The sequence below is a fragment of the Mustela nigripes genome, chromosome 1 (assembly GCF_022355385.1).
Source record: "Mustela nigripes isolate SB6536 chromosome 1, MUSNIG.SB6536, whole genome shotgun sequence".
In the NCBI taxonomy this organism is placed as follows: Eukaryota; Metazoa; Chordata; class Mammalia; order Carnivora; family Mustelidae; genus Mustela; species Mustela nigripes.
In genome coordinates this window covers 153888272-153911080 of record NC_081557.1, presented here as the reverse complement: position 1 = coordinate 153911080, position 22809 = coordinate 153888272, and the positions used below count along the sequence as shown (strand labels likewise).

At 36.0% G+C, this 22809-nt stretch overlaps 1 protein-coding gene across 4 annotated transcripts in view; it reads left to right on the top strand.

Moving 5' to 3' along the window:
• Positions 1 to 22809, top strand: part of SNCA (synuclein alpha) — a 161506-nt gene that overhangs the window by 89272 nt on the left and 49425 nt on the right. The window contains exon 5 of one of the 4 annotated variants that reach the window (XM_059376026.1): positions 14226 to 14536. The exons of the other annotated variants lie outside the window; for them this stretch is intronic. Coding sequence (XP_059232009.1) covers positions 14226 to 14273 — 48 coding nt within the window. The 3' untranslated portion in view covers positions 14274 to 14536. Of the gene's footprint in view, positions 1 to 14225; positions 14537 to 22809 lie in introns of those variants that run through there. 4 annotated transcript variants of the gene reach the window in all.

Genomic DNA, 22809 nt, shown 5'->3' with positions numbered 1-22809 from the left:
CATTATACCCCCTATATCAGCCTCCAAATTTATTTGCAATTCAAATGTTAAAAGGCAAGTCATAAACTTCGTGTATCCAATGTATCCACTTACTGTTTTATGTTCAAATGGTGATTTTATCTTACTTTATGGATTAATGAGCATAGCATATTTTCATATTTCATAACAAGAACTTAATTGTAGTTATGCACAAGCATGCTTAGAGCTATATCCTGTGCTGTCTCACAATGGCAGAACATAAAAAAAATGAAAGTTATTACACAGATATTAGTAGGCCTGTGGATCTGAAGAAAAATAAATGCCTCTACAACAGAGGGAGGAAGCATGTGAAGTATTTCAGTGAACAAAAGCCCCTTTAGTCACAGACTTGGGAAAATAACAACCAAAACACACTTAAAATTTCTCATGGAAATTTCATAAAAAGACCACTTTGTTTATGCAAACTGTTCTTTAACTACTGACAATGTTCTGTCAAATATTGTGGTTTTTCTTCCTGAGACGACTTCTGCATATTGCAGGTTAATAGGACATGGAATACTTTTCATTTGCCTTAATTTCTTAGATGACATAGAGAAAACGTACTGGCACAGTGGTCGCTGGGTTGGTGTTGATGTTAGAGTTCCTGCTTTGCCATTTACTGACTGTGCAATCTTAGGAAAGTCATTGTGTCTCTCTCTCAAATCTTCCAAAAGAAGGACAGTAGGAATACTCACCTCAAATAAACAGCTATTAACTGTTTAGAAATGTGCTTGGCACATATTGAGCACCTAATGAGTGTTGGATTTTATTACTTCTCTGGAAATGGAGAGTAGGATTATCAAAGTTCTGTTTCTAAAATCCTCCTAAGTGACAGATAATGGAAGTAATTATGGTTCTGTTTAAGAAAGCTTGGCATGTATTTTAAGGATAAGACCATTTCACTTCAGCCCCAGAGTCTGATCCAGTCCAGGTGAATAACCAAGTGAAAACAATTGTCCTCTTCATGCAATCTAAATTATTATAACTTGTAGAGATATTTTTAAGGCCAAGGAATTCTGTGTGTGGTATATTTTTCAGTACATAGGTCTACAGTTCCTGAGAATAAAATATTCAAAGTCAGGAACCAGAGTCAAAGTCACAACTTAGATCAACACCTCACCAGGTCAATTTGTGTGTGTTGCTTGCCTAAAAGCCATAATTGCTACTACCTTCACTTTCATTCTTCATTAATCAGCTATTCACAAAGTGCCTACTGTGTGCTGGTCTCTGTGGTAGTCCTTGACTGATCTTGCTTTCCTTATATTGCCATCTTCTGCTGCCCACATTCTTCAAACCATAAACATATGGAGTGAAAAAATGAAAATCTGTTTTCTCATCAAAACTATGTTTCAAACAAGCTATATATATATTTTTTATAAACATATAATGTATTTTTATCCTCAGGGGTACAGGTATGTGAATCACCAGGTTTACATACTTCACAGCACTCATCATAGCACATACCCTCCCCAATGTCCATAACCCCATCCCCCTTCTCCCAACCCCCCTCCGTCCAGCAACCCTCAGTTTGTTTTGTGAGATTATGAGTCACTTATGGTTTGTCTCCCTCCCAATCCCTTCTTGTTTCATTGATTCTTCTCCTATCCCCTTAAACCCCCCATGTTGCATCTCAACTTCCTCATATCAGGGAGATAGTTGTCTTTCTCCGATTGACTGATTTCACTAAGCATGATACCCTCTAGTTCCATTAACGTCGTCACAAATGGCAGGATTTCATTTCTTTTGATGGCTGCATAGTATTCCATTGTGTATATATACCACATCTTCCTTATCCATTCATCTGTTGGTGGACATCTAGGTTCTTTCCATAGTTTGGCTATTGTAGACATTGCTGCTATAAACATTCGGGTGCATGTGCCCCTTCAGATCACTATATTTCAAACAAGCTATATATATATATATATATATTTTTTTTTAAGATTTTATTTATTTATTTGACAGACAGAGAACACAAGTAGGCAGAGAGGCAGGCAGAGAGAGAGGAGGAAGCAGGTTCCCTGCTGAGCAGAGAGCCCAATGCGGGGCCCAATCCCAGGACCCTGAGATCACGACCTGAGCCGAAGGCAGAGGCTTAACCCACTGAGCCACCCAGGCACCCCAAGCTATATTTTTTAATAAAAAACACATATTTCATCCTAATAAAACCAGTGTTTGTGGTGTATCATTCCAGAAATTTTTGCTTATATCTGGACAAATATGCTTATATACATAATTTGGGGGAATTTTCTTTTATTAAAGTATTATTTTTTTCTACCCTTTTTTGCTTTTTACTTAATTCCTTGATATTGTCTTGACCTAGTTGAGTATTAGCCCAGTTAATATTATGGGACTCCAGAGTCCTTCTAACCTTGCCTAACTGGTCAGGCATAAAGCATGGCCTATCACAGAATTTCATAAGTAAATCCAAACAAGACACATTTTAAAATGAGATTTTCTGCTGAAGTATTAGAGGTAAAGGGTTGTGATGCCTATTTTATTTTAGCAAATAGGTGTCTTGTGGGTCACATAATTTTAATTATATAGGATTTGTGTATGCATGTCTTAATAACTTATGGATCCCTTTATGTTATGAAAGCATGGCTATGATAATTTGTCATCTCAATTTGGCAAGCATCTCTGGTGCTCTAATGCTGCTTAGTGCAAAGAGGAGCTTTACTTAGAAATACAAGGAACCGTTTAAATTCTCTCTGAAATAAGCCAGCCAGTGGCTGAGATATATGCCAATTCATAGGCAAACCTGCAGCCCACCTGTTCAGTCACAGTCTAACAGCCTCAGACTTCATCATTTTCTCTCCCATTTCTTTGGTCCAGATATATTGGGCAACTGGAAAATAGGAGTTCTATTTTTTTTTTTCTTTAACATTCTTTTGTACTTCATTTTTTTTCTCACCATAGCACATTCCTCCCCAGTGTTCATCACCCAGCCACCTCATCCCCCCTACCCCACTCCATTCCAGCAACCCTCAGTTTGTTTTCTGAGATTAAGAGTCTCTTATGGTTTGTCTCACTCTCTGGTTTCATCTTGTTTCAATTTTTCCCTCCCTTCCCCTATGATCCTTTGTCCTGTTTCTCATATTCCTCATATCAATGAGATTGTATGATAATTGTCTTTTTCTGACTGACTTATTTCACTTAGCATAATAGACTCCAGTTCCATTCACATCATTGCAAATGGCAAAATTGCATAGGGATTTTTGATGGCTGCATAATATTCCATTATATATATATATATATATAGAGAGAGAGAGAGAGAGAGAGAGATATCATCTATCTATATCTATTCATCTGTCAGTGGACATCTTAGGCCCTTTCCATAGTTTGGCTATTGTGAATATTGGTGCTATAAACATTGTGGTGCACATGCCCCTTCGGAGAACTACGTTTGTATCTTTAGGGTAAATACCCAGTAGTGCAATTTCTGGATCCTAGGGTAGCTCTATTTTCAGCATTTTGAGGAACCTCCATACTGTTTTCCAGAGTGGCTACACCAGCTTGCCTTCCCAGCAACAGTGTAGGAAGGTTCCCCTTTCAATGCATCCTCACCGATACCTGTCATTTCCTGACATGTTAATTTTAGCCATTCTGACTTGTGTGAGGTGGTATCTCTTCATGTCTCTGATGCTGAGTGTTATGTCCTGATGCTGAGTGATGTTGAGCATTTTTTTAATTGTCTGTTGCCCATCTGAATGTTTTCTTTGCAGAAATGTCTGTTCATGTCTTCTGCCCATTTCTTGATTGGATTATTTGTTCTTTGCGTGTTGAGTTGCTAAGTTCTTTATAGATTTTGGGTACTAGCCCTGTATCTGATATGTCATTTGCAAATATCTTCTCCCATTCTGTTGGTTGTCTTTTGGTTTTGTTGACTGTTTCCTTGGCTGTGCAAAAGTTTTTTTTATCTTAATGAAGTCCCAATAGTTCATTTTTGCCCTTGCTTCCCTTACCTTGGTGATGTTTCTAGGAAGAAGTTTCTGTGGCTGAGATCACAAAGGTTACTGCCTGTGTTTTCCTCAAGAATTTTGATGGATTGCTGTCTCACACCGAGGTCTTTCATCCATTCTGAGTCTATTTTTGTGTGTGTGGTGTAAGGAAATTGTCCATTTTCATTCTTCTGCATGTGACTGTCTGATTTTCCCAACATTTGTTCAAAAGACTTTCTTTTTTCCATTGGACATTCTCTCCTGCTTTGTTGAAGATTAGTTTACAATAGAGTTGAATGTCCATTTCTGGGCTCCCTAGTCTGTCCCATTAATCTATGTGTCGGTCTTTGTGCCAGTACCATACTGTCTTGATGATTACAGCTTTGTAATAGATCTTGAAGCCCGGAATTGTGATGCCGCCAATGTTGGCTTTCTTTTTCAACATTCCTTTGGCTATTCAGGGTCTTTTGTGGTTCCATATAAATTTTAGAATTATTTGTTCCATTTCTTTGAGAAAAATTGATGGTATTTTGATAGGGATTGCATTAAATATGCAGATTGCTCTAGGTACCATTGACATTTTCACAATATTTGTTCTTCCAATCCATGAGCATGGAACATTTTTTTACTTCTTTGTGTCTTCCTCAATTTCTTTTATGAGTATTCCATAGTTTTCTGAGTATAGATTCTTTGCCTTCTTTGTTACGTTTATTCCTAGATATCTTATGGGTTTGGGTGCAATTGTAAATCGGATTGACTCCTTACTTTCTCTTTCTTCTGTCTTGTTCTTGGTGTGTAGAAATGTAACTGATTTCTGTGCCTTGATTTTATATCGTGACACTTTACTGAATTCCTGTATGAGTTCTAGCAGTTTTGGAGTCGAGTGTTTTGGGTTTTCCACATAAAATGTCATATCATTTGCAAAGAGTGAGAATTTGACTTCTTTGTCAGTTCAGATGTCTTTTATTTCTTTCTGTTGTCTGACTGCTGAGGCTAGGACTTCTACTACTATGTTGAATAGCAGTGGTGATAGTAGACATCCCTGCCGTGTTCCTGACCTTAGGGAAAAAGCTCTCAGTTTTTCCCCCTTGAGAATGATATTTGTGGTGGGTTTTTCATAGATGGCTTTGATGATATTGAGGTATGTACCCTCTATCCCTACACTGTGAAGAGTTTTGATCAAGAGAGGATGCTGTACATTCTCAAGTGCTTTTTCATCACCTATCGAGAGTATCTTCTGGTTCTTGTTCTTTTTTTTAATTAATGTATTGTATCACATTGATTGATTTGCAGGTGTTGAACCAAACTTGCAGGCCAGGAATAAATCCCACTTGGTCGTGGTGAATAATTGTCTCAATGTACTGTTGGGTCCCCATTGGCTAGTATTTGGTGAGAATTTTTGCAAACAAGTTCATCAAGGATATTGGTCTGTAATTCTCCTTTTTGATGGGGTCTTTGTCTGGTTTGGAGGTCAGGGTAATGCTGGCCTCATAAAATGAGTTTGGAAGTTTTCCTTCCATTTCTATTTTTGGAATAGTTTCAGGAGTATAGGTATTAATTCTTCTTTAAATGTTTGGTAGAATGTTTGTTTTGGAGACTTTTGATGACTGTTTTCAATCTCCTTACTGGTTATGGGTCTGTTCAGGTTTTATATTTCTTCCTGGTTCAGTTTTGGTAGTTTATATGTCTCTAGGAATGCATCCATTTCTTCCAAATTGTCAAATTTGCTGGTATATAGTTGCTTGCAACATGTTCTTGTAATTCTATTTCTTTGGTGTTGGCTGTGATCTCTCCTCTTTCATTCATGATTTCATTAATTTAGGTCTTTTTTCTTTTTGAGAAGTCTGGCCATGGGTTTATCAATCTTATTAATTCTTTCAAAGAACCAATTCCTAGTTTCATTGATCCGTTCTGCTGTTCTTTTGGTTTCTATTTCATTGATTCCTGCTCTACTCTTTATTATTTCTCTTCTCCTGCTGGGTTTAGGGTGTATTTGTTGTTCTTCCTCCAGCTCCTTTAGGTGTAGGGTTAGGTTGTATATTTGAGATCTTTCTTGTTTCTTGAGAAAGGCTTGCATTGCTGTATAGTTTCCTCTCAGGACCACCTTTGCTGTATCCCAAAGATTTTGAACAGCTGTTTTCATTTTCATGACTTTTTAAAAAATTTTTCTTTAAATTCCTGGTTGAACCATTCATTTTTTAGAAGGATGCTGTTTAGTCTCCATGTATTTGGATTCTTCCCAAATTTCCTCTTGTGATTGAGTTCTAGCTTCAGAGCATTGGGGTCTGAAAATATGCAAGGACTGATCCCAATCTTTTGATACCGGTTGAGACCTGATTTATGTCCCAGGATGTAATCTATTCTGGAGAATGTTCCATGTGCACTAGAGAAGAATGTATATTCTGTTGCTTTGGGAAGGAATGTTCTGAATATATCTGTGGTGTCCATCTGGTCCAGTGTGTCATTTAAGGCCTTTATTTCCTTGTTGATCTTTTGCTTAAATGATCTGTCCACTTCAGAGAGGGTGTTATTAAAGTTCCTTACTATTATTATAGTATTGTTGATGTGTTTCTTTAATTTTGTTATTAATTGGTTTATATAATTGGCTGCTCCCATGGTAGGGCATAGATATTTAAAATTGTTAGAACTTCTTTTTGGACAGACCCTTTGAGTATAATAATGGTGTCCTTCCTCATCTCTTATTATAGTCTTTGGCTCAAATTCTCATTTGTCTGATATAAGGATTGCCACCCAGCTTTCTTTTGATATCCATTAGCATGGTAAATTGTTTTCCACCCCCTCACTTTAAATCTGGTGGTGTCTTTGTCTAAAATGAGTCTCTTGCAGACAGCATATCAATGGGTCTTGTTTTTTTAATCCATTCTGATACCATGTGTCTTGTGATTGGGGTATTTAGCCCACTTACATTCAGGATAACTCTTGAAAGATATGACTTGAGTGCCATTGTATTACCTGTAAGGGGACTATTACCGTATATTGTCTCTGTTCCTTTCTGGTCTATGTCACTTTTAGGCTCTCTCTCTGCTTAGAGGACTCCTTTCAATATTTCCTGTAGGGCTGGCTTGGTGTTTGCAAATTCTTTCAGTTTTTGTTTGTCCTGGAAGCTTTTTATTTCTCCTTCTATTTTCAATGACAGCCTAGCTAGATATAGTATTCTTGGCTGCATGTTTTTCTCATTTAGTGCTCCGAATATATCATGCCAGTCCTTTCTGGCCTGGCAGATCTCTGTGGCTAGGTCTGCTGCCAGTCTAATATTTCTACTGTTGTAGAACTTCTTGTACCAAGCTGCTTTCAGGATTTTGTTTTTGTCTTTGAGACTTGTGAGTTTTACTCTTAGATGATGGGATGTTGACCTCTTTTTATTGATTTTGAGAGAGGGTTCTCTGTGCCCCCTGGATTTTGATGCTTGTTTCCTTCCCCAAATTAGGGAAGTTCTCTGCTATAATTTGCTCCAATAGATCTTCTGCCCCTCTTTTCTTTCTTCTTCTTCTGGGATCCCAATTATTTTAATATTTTTTCATCTTCTGGTTTCACTTATCTCTTGAATGCTCCCTTCATGGTCCATTACTTTCTTATCTCTCTTTTTCTCAGCTTCTTTATCCTCCATCATTTGGTCTTCTGTATCACTAATTCTCTCTTTTGCCTCATTTATATTAGCAGTAAGAGCTTCCATTTTTTATTGTACCTCATTAATAGCTTTTTTTTTTTTTATTTCAACTTGGCTAGATTTTAGTTCTTTTATTTCTCCAGAAAGGGATTCTCTATTATGTTCTATGCTTTTTTCAAGCCCAGCTAGGATCTTTATAATCATCATTCTGAACTCTAGTTCTGACATCTTACTAATGTCCATATTGATCAAGTTCCTATCAGTTGGTACTGCCTCTTGTTTTTTTGTTGTTGTTTTGTTTTTTGAGTTGACTTTTTCTACCTTGTCCTTTTGTCCAGAGAAGGATAGGTGAATGAGAGAACAAAATGCTAAGTGGTAACAACAACCCCAGAAATATAAACAATAACCAAATCAGAAAAGACCCAATACTTTCAGAAAGTGGTTCCTTTTCTGTTCATAGAATTGCTGCTATTCTTCTCTTTGATCTCCTGGTGGGTTTTGTAGGTATTCAGAACGGTTTGATAACTATCTAGCTGAATTCCTGGGACCAGACAAAATTTAGATCTCCTACTCCTCCACCATCTTGCTCCTTCTCCAAAAACTAATGATGTATTATATGGTGACTAACATAACACAATAAAAAATAAAACAGGTGAATTCTATCTCTTTAGAGATCAAGTACATGATTTATCAATGTTCTATCAAGCCTTCAGGTAGCACTCAATTTCAAAATGTTAATGATGCCAATTAACAATATAATATCTTTGGATACCAACAAAAATAAATTGTGTGATTTGATTATCAGTAAAACTGAGAAGCAAGGAATGTTAATATCCTACCTGAATATATATAGAATTCCAATATTAATGAAATAATATCTATTGGGACTGAAAAAAAGTGAGAACTTTTATATCTTTCCATTTGCTTTTTCTCAATGGTATGATCATCTTGAGGATAGTTCTGCATAGTAAGGTGTATAAATATTCTTTATCTGAGGTTAAAAGAGATAAAATAGTGGTTTCAGCATAACTATTAAATTAGTTTGTAGTTAGGCAGCAACTATATTACTAGCTTTGGTTCTGTTACCATTTTCCATTTGATTTTATAGAATGGAATTTTGAAAATTTGAATGCCTTTTTGTATCCATAAACTTTAATGAAAGATGCATTTATTTGTTTGTGTCTGCTGTTTTTTATAATCATAATTTCAGTCTTACAGATTTCTTAAAGGATTACTAAAAATGATTTATACAGTACTAAATTTCATCATACATATTAATAGGCTTTTACTTAGAGAAAACAAATAGTGATCTGAAGTTAAAGGCTAATAAAATATATTACAGCTTTAAATGTTATAGAATTTATATTTTAAAATTTACATGTTAGGAAAACTCGTGATGTCTGGGTATATTTAGAAGCTATAGATAATTCTTCTATCAACTATATAACTCTCCAATACCACCTTTCCTTAATGAATAATATGAAACTTATTAGTGAAAATATATCAGTGTGCTAATCCTGCATAATTCAGCTAATATAGAGATGTCTCTAAACCCATTTGAAATTCAATGATATTTTCCATTCAACCTTCACTTATTTAGTGAAAAGATATTAGTTGAATGCTTACAATTTATAAGGCATTGTTAGCCTAAAGTTTACAGTTACTAACCATTGAAATATTAATGAAGATACTAAAAAAAAAAAAAGAAGAAGAAGAAGAAGAAGAGAAATGGTCTGAGGAAAGATAAAGGTTTAATTCATTTAAAAAATGACATTTGAGAAAGGCCTGGGTGGCTCAATGAGTTAAGCGACTGCCTTTCGCTCAGGTCATGATCCCAGGGTCCTGGGATCAAATCCTGCATTGGGCTCCCTGCTCAACAGGAAGTCTGCTTCTTCCTCTGCCTCTGAGGCTCCCCCTACTTGTGTTCTCTCTCTCTCTCTATGACATATAAACTAAAAAATAAATATTTTTTTTTAAATGACATTTAAGGACAAGATTTTTGTTTGTTTTTTGCAAGGCATAAAGTTCCCATCCACCAGACAACTGACCTATTCATTTGCCATCTCTTCACTTCAAATGGTTTTCTTTTGAACCTGCAGCTGGCACGAATAAAAGTCAAGTTTAAAAACCTTGTGGTTCTTGGTAAACCACTATCTTCCTTTGCATGAAAGAGTTTAAGATTTTAGGTATTTCCTTCCTAATGGTAGTAATTTGTATTTTCGTGTTTTATTAATTATACTAAATGTAATTATACTAAAATATTAGCAAATAAATAAAAAGGGCTAAAAGGATAAATTACATGGGAGATATATATAACTACAAGTATTGAAAATGATGATAGTATGCATGGGTAAAATAGTTTATTGTAGAGAAAGGGGCTGCATTATTTAAAAAAACACTTTAAAAGAAAACTTAAAAAGAGTACATTCAGTCATATGTCTGGAAACATATAAATAAATGGGTCTGTAAACTGGATTGTTTCCTCTGTGTGGATCTCGGTTTTGTCTTTTTTCTCTCATAAGAAAGAATGCCAAAGTAAATAGCATGCTTTTTTTCTATACATGTTTCTAAATGGATTCCTCAAAGGTGGACTATTGATTAAATTTTCTTACTCTGAGAATATATAAAAAGTCCCAGCTAAATCAGCATTAATTATTTCCTGGGGCTCTGAATAGAGGGAGCCATTCTCAATGTAGTTTACACCAGAATTCACAAAACCAATGTGGAAGTGTAGGCAGAGAAGCTGATGTAGCCCAGTGAAGTGTTTGCCTGCTTGTTTTTGATTATATAAACACAATGGGTAACGTATGTTTAAAACCTCCGTAATAAGGACTTTTTTCACATACTGCATCATAAAAAGACTAGATGTCAAACACATTAGCTGACGGAAAGGAAATGAGCGAGAACCTGAGACTAGGCACTTGAACATCACTGTTTTTCACCACAAATCTGTTTCTTGCATTACTCACTTACGCTGAATCCACTTGAACACTGGTGGTTAGATAATATTCTTTTTTTCTGGGATAAATGTTTCTGCTCCCATATAGAGCTACTAATGGTGCACAGAACACCATTAAACATCAGTTATTTTTTGTGGCTCCCAAGACCTCTCATAATCATCTTTGAATGTTTAAAACATTCTTAAAGTATAGCCAAAGGCTATCCATCGTAGGGCTTACATGGACAAAATTTAAAAGGAGTTTTAATTGAAGGTCATTTTAGTCCTCAGATAACGTTAATCACATTGAAAACAAACCTGTCACTGAACAGAACTCCAAACAACAGAGCCATTTGCCAAATGTGATCTTTTTAAATAGGAGTTCTGGCAGGTAAGATGAGTGTTCTGTCACACTTGAGAGCATTTGGGTCCCTGAAGATTTATATGAATGCTTAGCCGTTATCGAACCATCTCCACATAGATGACTTAGTAAATGTCTGTTTTTGCGTCAGATAATGGCTTACAAGTTAATCTCCTCTTGCTTCCCATTACATACACACACACACACTCACACACTCACACACACACACACACACACACACACACACACACATATGCATACACCCATACCCTTTCTTCCCAAACAGTTTATAAAAGACTTTGAGTTCTGACTTTGAATTGACAGTATTACACACAATATCTGCTCATCATCTGCTAATCACATTGGAAGAGTTTATGGTTTCAAATTTACTGAAAACAGTACATAGATTAGGAAATGAGTGGTTTTCCGAAGTAGGTTTTATTGTAGTTTTTAAATTAACTAAGGTTTTTACCTCATGCTTTATAATATTTGATAATAGAATTGACAAATTCATTTTTGAGTGGATTGTTTAGAATAACTATCATAGCAACCCTTAAAGCCTAAATTTCAAATCTTCATTCTCCGCTTTAAATAGTTAGAATGTAATAGATACCATGGTCAGCTCCAACAAATTCCATGTCAGAAATCATTGCATTAAAATAGACATTGTTTTTTTTTTTAATTTTTTTAAAGATTTTATTTATTTATTTGACAGACAGAGAGATCACAAGTAGACGAAGAGGCAGGCAGAGAGAGAGAGAGAGAGAGAGAGAGGGAAGCAGGCTTCCTGCCGAGCAGAGAGCCCGATGCGGGACTCGATCCCAGGACCCTGAGATCATGACCTGAGCCGAAGGCAGCGGCTTAACCCACTGAGCCAGCCAGGCGCCCTAGACATTGTTTTAAAAGCCATCTCTTGCCAACGCTGTCAGTTGTGAGTCAAGTCCCCCTTAAAAAGTGACCTAGAACAATGAATTTCAACCTCTCAAAATACACACCTCTTTTTTTAATTTGAAGATTACATTTTTTTCCTGATACATTGCATTGTGCATGTAGTCCTTATAGTCACAGAATTTTATAAACCATTTCAGCAGCTCTGAAATAAACATCTATGTCTTAATCTTTTTCCTTCATTGAAAATGTCTTATATTGCCACAAGTATATACAGTGTGCTTAGAATACTAGGGATGAAAAGTAATAAGCCAAACTTCTAGTGTAAATGTATGGGAAGTGTTTGAAAATATAGATTGACAAGGCTCCAACAAGAAATATATTTGTCCAGTCCAGACTGCCTTAGCACCCAGATAAAAATTGGTTTTGGCATTATATACTTGATTTTATTAAATGAACAGCTGGTTCTCTTTTTATATATACAGAGTTTATATTCCTAGCCATCTTTGTGACTGTTGCCTGAAAGATATACTTAGGGGTCCCTGGGTGGCTCTGTCAGTTAAGGGTCTGACTTCTGCTCAGGTCATGATCTCAGCATCCTGGGATAGAGCCCCTAAGCCCCACCTCTGGTTTCCTGCTCAGTGGGGAGTCTGCTTGTCCCCCACCCTCAACGTCTCCCCTTAAATAAGTCTTATTGACTTAAATAAGTCAATAAATAATTAAATAAGTAAATAAAAGATACTAGTAGATAAATGGTTAGCAATAAGTATCTACACAAGTGTACCTTTTAATTAGGTGTGATTCACTACCTTGAGCTGCTAATAGCCTCTAAGAATGACAGCTGCAATTAGTTGAATAAACCATTACCTTTATTATTAGAACATTAGGCCATTAATAAGCTGAAATAATTAATAAAATTTTTATCTCATATTGCTATTGTTTAGGTTATCAGAGGCTGATTTATTTAGTAGTTCTTTCTAATTATTCCACTTAATTTTTTGCTTACCCATTTGCTGAACATCAATATAAAACAGGTCAAAGAGAGAAGGGTATTTGAATTCCTAGACAACTGCACTTAAAATGAAAATAAATGTACTATTTATAAATACAGTTATTTTTATATTATATGTCATCTAGGCTTTTTAAAACATGTTATTCCTGTAAGTCTAGGTTTCCTATAATATTCCTTTAAGGTTAGATGTTTTTTAAAAACATTGCTTTCAGGGTGCCTGGGTGGCTCAGTGGGTTAAGCCGCTGCCTTCGGCTCAGGTCATAATCTCGGGGTCCTGGGATCAAGTCTCGAATCGGGTTCTCTGCTCAGCAGGGAGCCTGCTTCCCTCTCTCTCTCTCTGCCTGCCTCTCTGCCTCCTTGTGATCTCTGCCTGTCAAATAAATAAATAAATAAAATCTTTTAAAATAATTGCTTTCAATTTACTTTTGAAAATATTAAAGAATGATACTCTGCATTCTACATATATATCCAAAATATTCAGTTCTAGCAATTTTGCAGGCTCCCTAGAAAACTAGCATTAAAAAAAAACAAAAACAAAAAAAAACTACCATTTACTCTTTTACAGTGTAAAGAATGTATGACAAAGGCCACCTTTCAACTTTCCCTAAATACTATAAACATCTTTATTTCTTTTCTATCTGCTTTTGTCAGAAGTTCTGAAGGACTACATTTTATCTTAAGTTTCACAAAGCAGTTTAGGAGAATATTTAAGCTTAAATTCTTGAAAAGTTGTTATTTTCAGGAGAAAAAAACATGGCGTGTTTTGGGGCTTTAGGTGTATTGAAGATTTCAAACTTCTAGTAAAATAAGGTTTCTCTTTTGTTAGATATATTTAATGATTTAAAGTTATGAAAAGTATCTAAATGCTTTTGATTTTCCCATGGTAATAATCATAAACAGTCTTACCCAGTGGTCATATAGAATATACTTTGTGAATGGTTTTGGGGTTTTTTTTTTGGTATATAAAAAATTATGTATATATTTGCCTTAGTGAAACTGATGAATGAAAATATAATAACCAATATATGCTGAGTTATTTTTTATTTGTATTTTCTGATAATTATGTTTAGAACAAGCCTTTAAAATCCTCCAATAATTTACTTTGCATTTGTATATTTTTACTTTCAAAATTGGTGACTTTTTAGTTCCACTGAATAATTTTTAACATGGGCTGACAAATAGTGTACTTTTTTTTTTAATGTTTTTTTTTATACCTTTTTTTTTAATTTTAATTTTTTATTTTTTTATAAACATATATTTTTATCCCCAGGGGTAAAGGTCTTTGAATCCCCAGGTTTAACACTTTACAGCACTCACCAAATCACATACCCTCCCCAATGTCCATAATCCCACCCCCTTCTCCTAAACCCCCTCCCCCCGGCAACCCTCAGTTTGTTTTGTGAGATTGAGTCACTTTTTTTTTTAAACTTTTATCTTAACAGTACATTACAGTTGCCCGAGCCCCAGTTGAAGATGAAATGGATGGCTGAACTTGATCACTCTAAGCCTCCCACTGTTATACAATATGGCCACACAAGTGAGCACACAGACCCATTTGAGTCACTCTCAGTGCTATAAATGTTTTAATAGTTTTCTTGAAATCTGGAAATGAATCTGTCCACAGATAATGACTCTTCCTTTGAATGTCATTATTATCTCCTTCACGAGTTAATTAATAAAAACTTAGATGTTATGTTACCACTTAATGAAACCTTATTAAGCCTTGATATTTTGATTATGTGGATAAATAAATGTCCTTAGACCAATTTTGAATATGTGCAGGAATACTGACAAGTTATCAAATACATTTTTTTAAAATTTAGAAACATTTACTTTTGACACTTGTTAAATGTGATTTTAATGTAAAGTATCATTTGCTTTAACTTGATTCCAGATTGAAAAATTATGTCTACCTGTTTTAAACAATAATCCTGGTGATTATAGCAGCAACTTGCCTGTTATATCTTAGTTAAAAATAATCTTTATCAGTTATGGAACATAGTTTTCATTAACTAAGGTAACATTTCAAGTAGGTAAGCGTTAAAAAAAAGTTCCCATGCTCTGTTCAGTTTCCATATAAACTTGTTTGATACTGAGGTGGGGGAAGAATCTAACCACTGGCCATGAACTCTACTGTAATCACTTTCTTCTCGAGTGCATTCTACTAGGTCCATAGGGTAGTAGGAGAGAGAAGATGGTTCACTATAGTCTATGAGTATCACAAGAAAGAAGATACTGGAAGCACATGTCCTGCATGTGTCCTGCACTATCACATGCATGCCAGTGAGAGCATATTAGTATTGTCAAATCAGTTGCAATTTTTCATGGCTGAGAGTCAAATGAAATGCTTAAATGCATTGAGTCATTGGGCTTAGAGACTAATTACAGCTAGATTTATGGCTGTGCTAAAATAAAGCTAGTTAGAAAACAGACTAAATTCTCTGAGATAGCACGCCTGACCGATGACTCACCCTAAATCAGGGGAGCATCATTTGTCCTCACTTCTTTGTTTGTCTACTTGACACCTTGCCAGTATCCATTAAGTAGCTGTGAGGAAAGGGCAAGGTGCTATATGGATGCATGGCAGGACACTGGGATTGATTTGTGGCTTTTGATAATTCCTGGATTCTGTTATCTGCTTTAGTATGGAAACGGATCGGCAACTGCTGATAATCACTGGCTGTTACATCCAGGGGTAACTTACTTAACCCAAGTAACTTCAGATCTGACATCTAGAGGATAAACATAATTCCCCGCCATTGCAGAACTCCATCTGCAAGGCCTGAGCCTCCCCTTGGCCTCCCCACTGATTCACTGGAATTTCCAAGGGTATCTCACATGTGCTCAAGAACAAGTCTGCTGGGGCGCCTGGGTGGCTCAGCCATTAAGCATCTGTCTTCGGCTTAGGTCATGATCCCAGGGTCCTGGGATCAAGCCCCACATTGGGCTCCCTGCTCAGCAGTAAGCCTGCTTCCCCCTCTCCCTCTTTCACTCCCTCTGCTTGTATTCCTTCTCTCTGTCTCTGTCAAAATAAATAAAATCTTTAAAAAAGAAAAAAAAAGCACAAGTCTGTTCACTTTTATCTGCTTTGCTTTTTGAAATCTGCTGCCCTTAGGAATCCTTCCACTGCCACCCTTGACAGTGACCTGGCTTTCTGTGTCCTGTGACCTCAATCAAGAGTGCCTTCAGCATTTGCTTTAGTCCTCTCTCTCTGCCTTCGTAAGCTCCCCAGAGCCAGGCCAGGGAACAGACCACTGTTTCCCTCTTGCACCTCCATACCAACACTTCCGTTCTCCAGAGATCACCTCCCTTCTCTTTTTAAAATCAATTAATTAATTAATTAGTTATACAAAGCATCATAAAATAGGTACTTGGAGCACATAATGAAAATAGAAGCCCATTAGCCATTTAGATTCAGACAATCCAGTTATGGAAGGTTTATATGGGAAGGTCACATTTAAATTGAGATGGGAAGGGTGAGAAGGAGCTGAGCATGTGATGAGAGAGAGAGAGAGAGAAAATTTGGGGGTGGGGTGATGGAAAGGCAGGACAGAAGGCAGAAGAGGCTTATGTGAGAAGGAGAATCTGGTGGTTTTAAAGGCATGAAAGAGACCAGATTAGCTACAATAAAGCAAGTGTGAGAGAGAAAGGAAGACGCAGAGGCTGGAGTTAAGAATGATTCCAGATCATATAAGTCATAGTCAAAAGGATTTATGTATAGACTTGTGGGAAGACATTTAAATTTTATTCAAAGGATATTAACATTGTTCTATTTGTGTCACTTATGATTTATGACCAAAAATGTGTAAGAAACAAGGTTTTTAAAAAAAGGAACAACAATAAAACTGGTAATGTTTTTTGTCACAAAATGCTCATATACTCATTTTCACATGTAAAAATCTTTTAATACAAATCTGAACATGCATGAGCTTATGAATATTAAGGTTTACTGGGGAAGTTGCTAAAGTAGGGTTTATTGCATGATTGAAATTTATTAGGTAGAAACATACCAATGCCTGTTGAGTTAATGCATGCACACCTTTTGTCTTCCTGGATGCTGTGAGAAGAAATTCTTAAGTAATATCCAAAAAACACTTTGCATTTCTTTGAAGAAAATAACTCAACTATAGAAAAATTGCAACTGGCAGATCCTGACAGCTTCCAGAGTCCTCATTCAAAAGTAAATGTGTCAAGCAGAGAGCCAATTATCATACGATTTCACTTACTTGTGTAGCTTAAGGAATAACATGGAGAACATTAGGAGATGGAGAGGAGAGATGAGTTGGGGGAAATCGGAGGGGGAGACAAACCATGAGAGACTGTGGACTCTGAGAGACAAATTGAGGGTTTTGAAGGGTGGGAGTTGGGTGAGCCTGGTGGTGGGTATTAAGGAGGGCACGTATTCCATGGAACACTGGGTGTGGTGTATAAATAATGAATTCTGGAAGACCGAAAAAAAATTAAAAAATAAGTAAACGTGGAATCTGCTTATTGAAATGGCTCAAATTCAGTCATGTTCTCAAAAGAATTTGTATCCATAAATTTCTTCAAAAACAACAAATAAACCAACAAGGAATCCTGAGATTAAATTGTTAAGTATCCATCTTTGAGTACAGCTTTTTAAAATCTTACTGTATTGTATTTTGAAAGAAACAAACTATACTTATAACTATGTTATACAAAATGCTGTATACCACACTGAACAGGAATACTACTCCCTTTGTGCCTTTTTAAGTGTGTGTCTGCCTGTAGCAGCACATTCTCAGGTGTGTTGAAGGTCCTCCGATCTTACCCACATGCCATAATAGGGATGTTTTAGTTACAGTTGTTCAGTTTACATAAGCCTCTTAAGAAATAGACCATTGACACAAAAACAGTAGATGATCAGGACAAAATTTCATTGTTGTGTTTTTGTTTTGTTTTGTTTTCAAAAAAATGTATGTTTTGTTTATACTTTTATCACAAATACAAATTTCCTTGGCTTTATACAATGAAATCCAGTGCTTTTTTTTTTTTCTTCTCTCAAAGTATCTCCCTCCTTCTCCGTAAGTTTTATACTTACAAAGGACTGTTCCGATATCGGATGCTATTGTCTGTGTTTCTTCCTGAAGCAAGTGTTAACTAATCTCTGTGGGTCTGTGTGTAGACTGGAGATGGGGGAGGGGAGGACATGTAGTTGTCCAGGGAGTTGACCTCATCTCTATAGGAAAGCAGACTGATATTCTATATAAAAAGCTTTTGAAAAAGGAAATGGAACGGCTGCTTCCCCGGGGCTTCCCCAGTGGTCAGAATCCTTCATTGCCTTATATCCTCTGGCTTTTGCCCTTCTGGAGCCTCTTCATTGGATGTCTGGCCATTTTTCTTGTTCGTATTTTGGCATATTTTTACCTGTGCTCTTCGGAAAAGATGCTTGGAATAGCATACATGGTTTCTCTGAAAACACCAAAGTACATAACACATTCCAAATGGACAGCAAAATGACAGAGAAAATGTAATTTATTTTATTTTTTTTTATTTTTTTATTTTTTTCATTTTTTATTTTAAAAATAATTATAGAAACACCCAACGGGATGTGTTTAAAAAGAAAAGCAAAACAGCAACCCATCTAATCTTCTTGTTGAGTTTCTACTAAGTATATTATATTGAGTAGGATTTAGAGCTCTAAAAAATAGTCTTTACCTTTTTATGTATTTACTTTTAAGTATGAAAGTTTCCAAAGAATTTTATTTATCTAATTTAGGTAACAGATTGTATTACTTAGGGAGACTATAAATAAAACATTTTCTGAGTTTTTAAATAATCCGAAATTACATGGAATGTTTAAACTAAAACAGGAAAAATTAATTCAACAAAGCTTCAGGTGAACATATAAATTGGCCTTTCTATAGTTTTTTATAGTTTCAAAAGTAAGAAAATATCTTTCATGCAAAAGTAACATGGATACAAGTAAAAGATTTTATTCAACTAATATGGGAACCAGGAAGCTGATAAGACTAGTTGAAAGGAGAATTTGAGGAGTAAAGATTTATAGAGCCAGTCAAAGGAATTCAAAAATGAATTGGATTATTGCTGCAAAACTATTGATATTTTAGTGATCAGTGAACCTTTGGAATTATGTTTTCTACTGAGCAAACATCTACAACTTAAAATTAAGCTCCAAAGTGAGGATGCCTGGGTGGCTCAGTCCCTGAGCCTTCAGCTCAGGTCAGATCCCAGGGTCCTGGGATCAAGTCCCTAAGTTGGGCTCTTTGCTCAGTGGGGAGCTAGCTTCTCCTTCTGCCTGCCACTCCCCCTGCTTGTGCGCGTGTGCTCTCTTTCTTCACTCTCTCTTTCTCTCTGGCAAGTAAATAAATAAAATCTTAAAAAAAAAAAAAACTCCAAAGTATTTAGGCCCCAAACAAATAGCTAAACAAAGTCTAACTCAGATCCTTTCTCTCAGATTAATCATTGATAAGCCTGTTTAAAAAAAAAAAAAAGAAAAAAAGAACGAATATTTAAAAACCATATAGAAATTTTTTTCTTTGTTCCCAAGCTTTAAATTTTCTCATGAGCATAAGTGCTATGAATTTTTTTTAAAAAATAGAGATATCTCATAGGCCCCAAAACCCCTCCAAAAAGACTGTGGTCTATAGTGTGTGTGTGTTTTAACACATGGATTTGTGTACTTGTATATTAACTAAACAAAACATGGTGAGAGACCATTATTAAATGATTTGAGAGCAGATGGTATGCTCTAGAGAGAGAGAATGGGAGAATGAAACATTATTAGAACAATCACTTGCACTGTATTCAGACTTTTTTTTCTTTTTCTAAATTCTTTAATAGAAGTCAGTTAGAAGATATCAATTTCTGGGAAATGGGGCAAGATTTAAAATCAAATCTGGAGGAAACTAGAGATTTATGGGTGGATGTTAAATGGAGAAAGTGTTTCTTCTTCGATGTTGTTTGTACTTGTGTTTGATTCCTATAAAATTTCCCACCTCTTAAACTTGTATAAAGGTACTGGAGAAATACACAGGGTTAGAGACTGTTAATGAATCCTACTAAAATTTTAGTGGTTTAAAAGGTACAAATAGGGGCACTTGGGTGGCTCAGTGGGTTAAGCCTCTGCCTTTGGCTCAGGATATGATCCCAGGTAACTGGGATGGAGCCCCGCATTGTGCTCTCTGCTCAGCAGGGAGCCTGCTTCCCCCTCTCTCTCTGCCTGCCTCTGCCTACTTGTGATCTCTCTCTCTCTCTGTCAAATAAAAGAATAAAATCTTAAAAAAAAAAAGGTACAAATATTTTCTCATTTGTCCAGAACTCCAACCATTAATGTAAACATTGGTAGACAGATTAAACATCAAAATAGCATGCGGGTATGCATGTATCCCTAAACACCCCACCCCCAACAAATCCAGGCGTGCTTTGAGAGGCAATGTGACCTGGTAGTTGAGACGATAGCTTCTGAAGCCGACATTCCTGGTTCCACTTCCTATAAGCTGACTGAATTGGGGTAAATTAGTTATGTTTTATAGAATGGACTTCCTCTTAGTGCCTACATCCTAAGGTTATGGGAAATCACCCAATGAATATCTAACAAGTAGTAAATCTTCAAAAAATATTAGCTACATTTATTATCTAGCCTATAGTTTTGTTCTATAATCAAGACACTTTAAATTTAAACATTGTTTATACTCATTCATTTTTTTTTCGTTATTAAGTACTTTACAATTGATGCATTCCTTCTTTATCCAGAATCCTAACCTGAGGTGGGATTCCCATTGATAACACCAGGAATAGAAAATGGACCTTCTGTAATTGAATTTGGGGGACTCCTTCTATGGGGGAGTAAGGGCTAAGGGGTGGAGGTCTCTCTCATTGCTTTGGATGATATAGTCTCTGGGATCAAGGCTTTTCTAGAAATGTGTGCTCTCAGAAAAAACAATTATGTTTATCTTTTCCCCAGAGAAAAAATTTTTTTCTCAGGGAAAGGAAACTTACTAGCCAATGCATATGTAAATTTTGCCATATCAAATAAAAAAACATCCAAAGAGCTTCTTCTTAAAATTCAAATTCTTGTTTGTTAGCCCCCCAAAGATCTGATCCAGTAATTAACTCTCAAAGCTTGGGAATCTACATTTATAATGAGTACCTTAGGTGGTGAGCATGCATGTTGGCTTTAATGTACTATAACTACTTACACATAAAAAGTAAATGAATTAAAAAATTAAATTTGGTGTAAGCACTTAATATCAAGCAATATATATTTTTATCTATCTTACAACACGCCATATCTTTATGGGGCCATGGTATCTCTTTTTACTTGGATCTGAATCCTAATTTCTGCTACAAATCACCAAGGGATTCCTATTTCACACAATTTAATTGAATTTTTTAAAAAGATTTTATTTATTTATTTGACAGACAGAGATCACAAGTAGGCAGAGAGGCAGGAAGAGAGAGAGGAAGAAACAGGCTCCCTGCAGAGCAGAGAGCCTGACGTGGGGCTCGATCCCAGGACCCTGGGATCATGACCTGAGCCAAAGGCAAAAGCTTTAACGCACTGAGCCATCCAGGTGCCCCTAATTGTGGTGGGGTTTTGTTGTTGTTGTTGTTGTTGTTGTTAAATAACTTGATTTTCTGTTTTCTCCACTGGTGTCCTTAAACATATTCATTTAGTTTCAAATTTTTTTACTTGGTATTATTTGCTAGGTACTAGGCAAAGAACTGTAGAAGGTAAAGATGAAAATTGTGATTTTTTCCCCTCTTCTTAGGAACTTATTCCCCAGTAGAGGACTCCAGCCTACACCAATAATCTCATGATAGTTTATGCTGAACTAGATCCATAGGGAAAATGATTAGCAAGACACATAGCTAGGAGATTAGCATGGAAAAACTTAGAGAAGAAGTATGGTTTTCCAATGATTATTTAGAAAGTATTTACTAGATGCATATGCTGTTCTAGGATCTAAGGATATGGGGATGATGAAGACCTTAGGTCGTTCCTCTTAGATCCCTTCTCTGCTAGTTGGCATGAGAGCTGGGCTTAGAAAAAGGTAATTAAGGAAATTGAGGAGGAAATTGAAGAAGTTCTTATCACTCAGCTTGCTTGCTTTTGTTTGCATTTTTATTTTAACACAGTGCAATGTAGTAAGACATACTCCAAAGTCTAGGGCCAGCTTTGGTTGGCATTCCTGTAGTCGGGAGCCAGGTTCTCTGATCACTGCATTAACCCAGGAAGGCCCCCAAAGGTAATTTTGTATGGCTCTCCAGGTAATGAATTATCAGTTTGCTTCTTGTCTCACTGAGCTTTCACAACTTAAGGGGGTGATCTAGTATAAATATAACTCTAACACCTTGATCACAACAAGCACCTGATTCATATTTCTTTACTAGCTCAGTTGAAATCAGATTAGATAAGTACATTATAGGTTATAAAATATGTACAAAATTCATTTTAAAAATGTGCAGAAATGAGATGAAGGTATATTCCAGTGACCTTTTTGAGAATATCTGTTTATCAGATAATTTGGCTGAGAAGCAATCTTTTTCTTAATGTATTTTTTCTCTTTTGAAAATGAAGACCTAAAAATACTTAAAGATGCAGAACAGCAACCTGTCTCCAGTGATTGTCTCTTAATTAATGTGGTGATCTATGTGGAGAAAAGGGACAATTGCAAGAGTCCCTTAATAATTATCTAGCCAAGGGCTTCAGATAATTACAGTAAGAAGATTTTCAAGACAAAACACTCCGCGAAATTTGACCTCTTATTCAACTCAGGCATTTTGTTTTTATTAAAAGTCTTGTCTTTCTTGTTGATGTTTATGCTTCACAAAGTCAGCGAATGTCAGACAGATCCTTAGAAATAACATTCCTCAACCCACAGCTAGAGGATTGCAAGATAGTAAACCAGGCTTAAACACACACACACACACACACACACACACACACACACCCCACCCTATAGTGAGAATAAGGAGACTTAATGAAAAGAAAATCAAGTAATGCTTGGGTAGGAATAGGGAAATATGGAGTGGAATAAT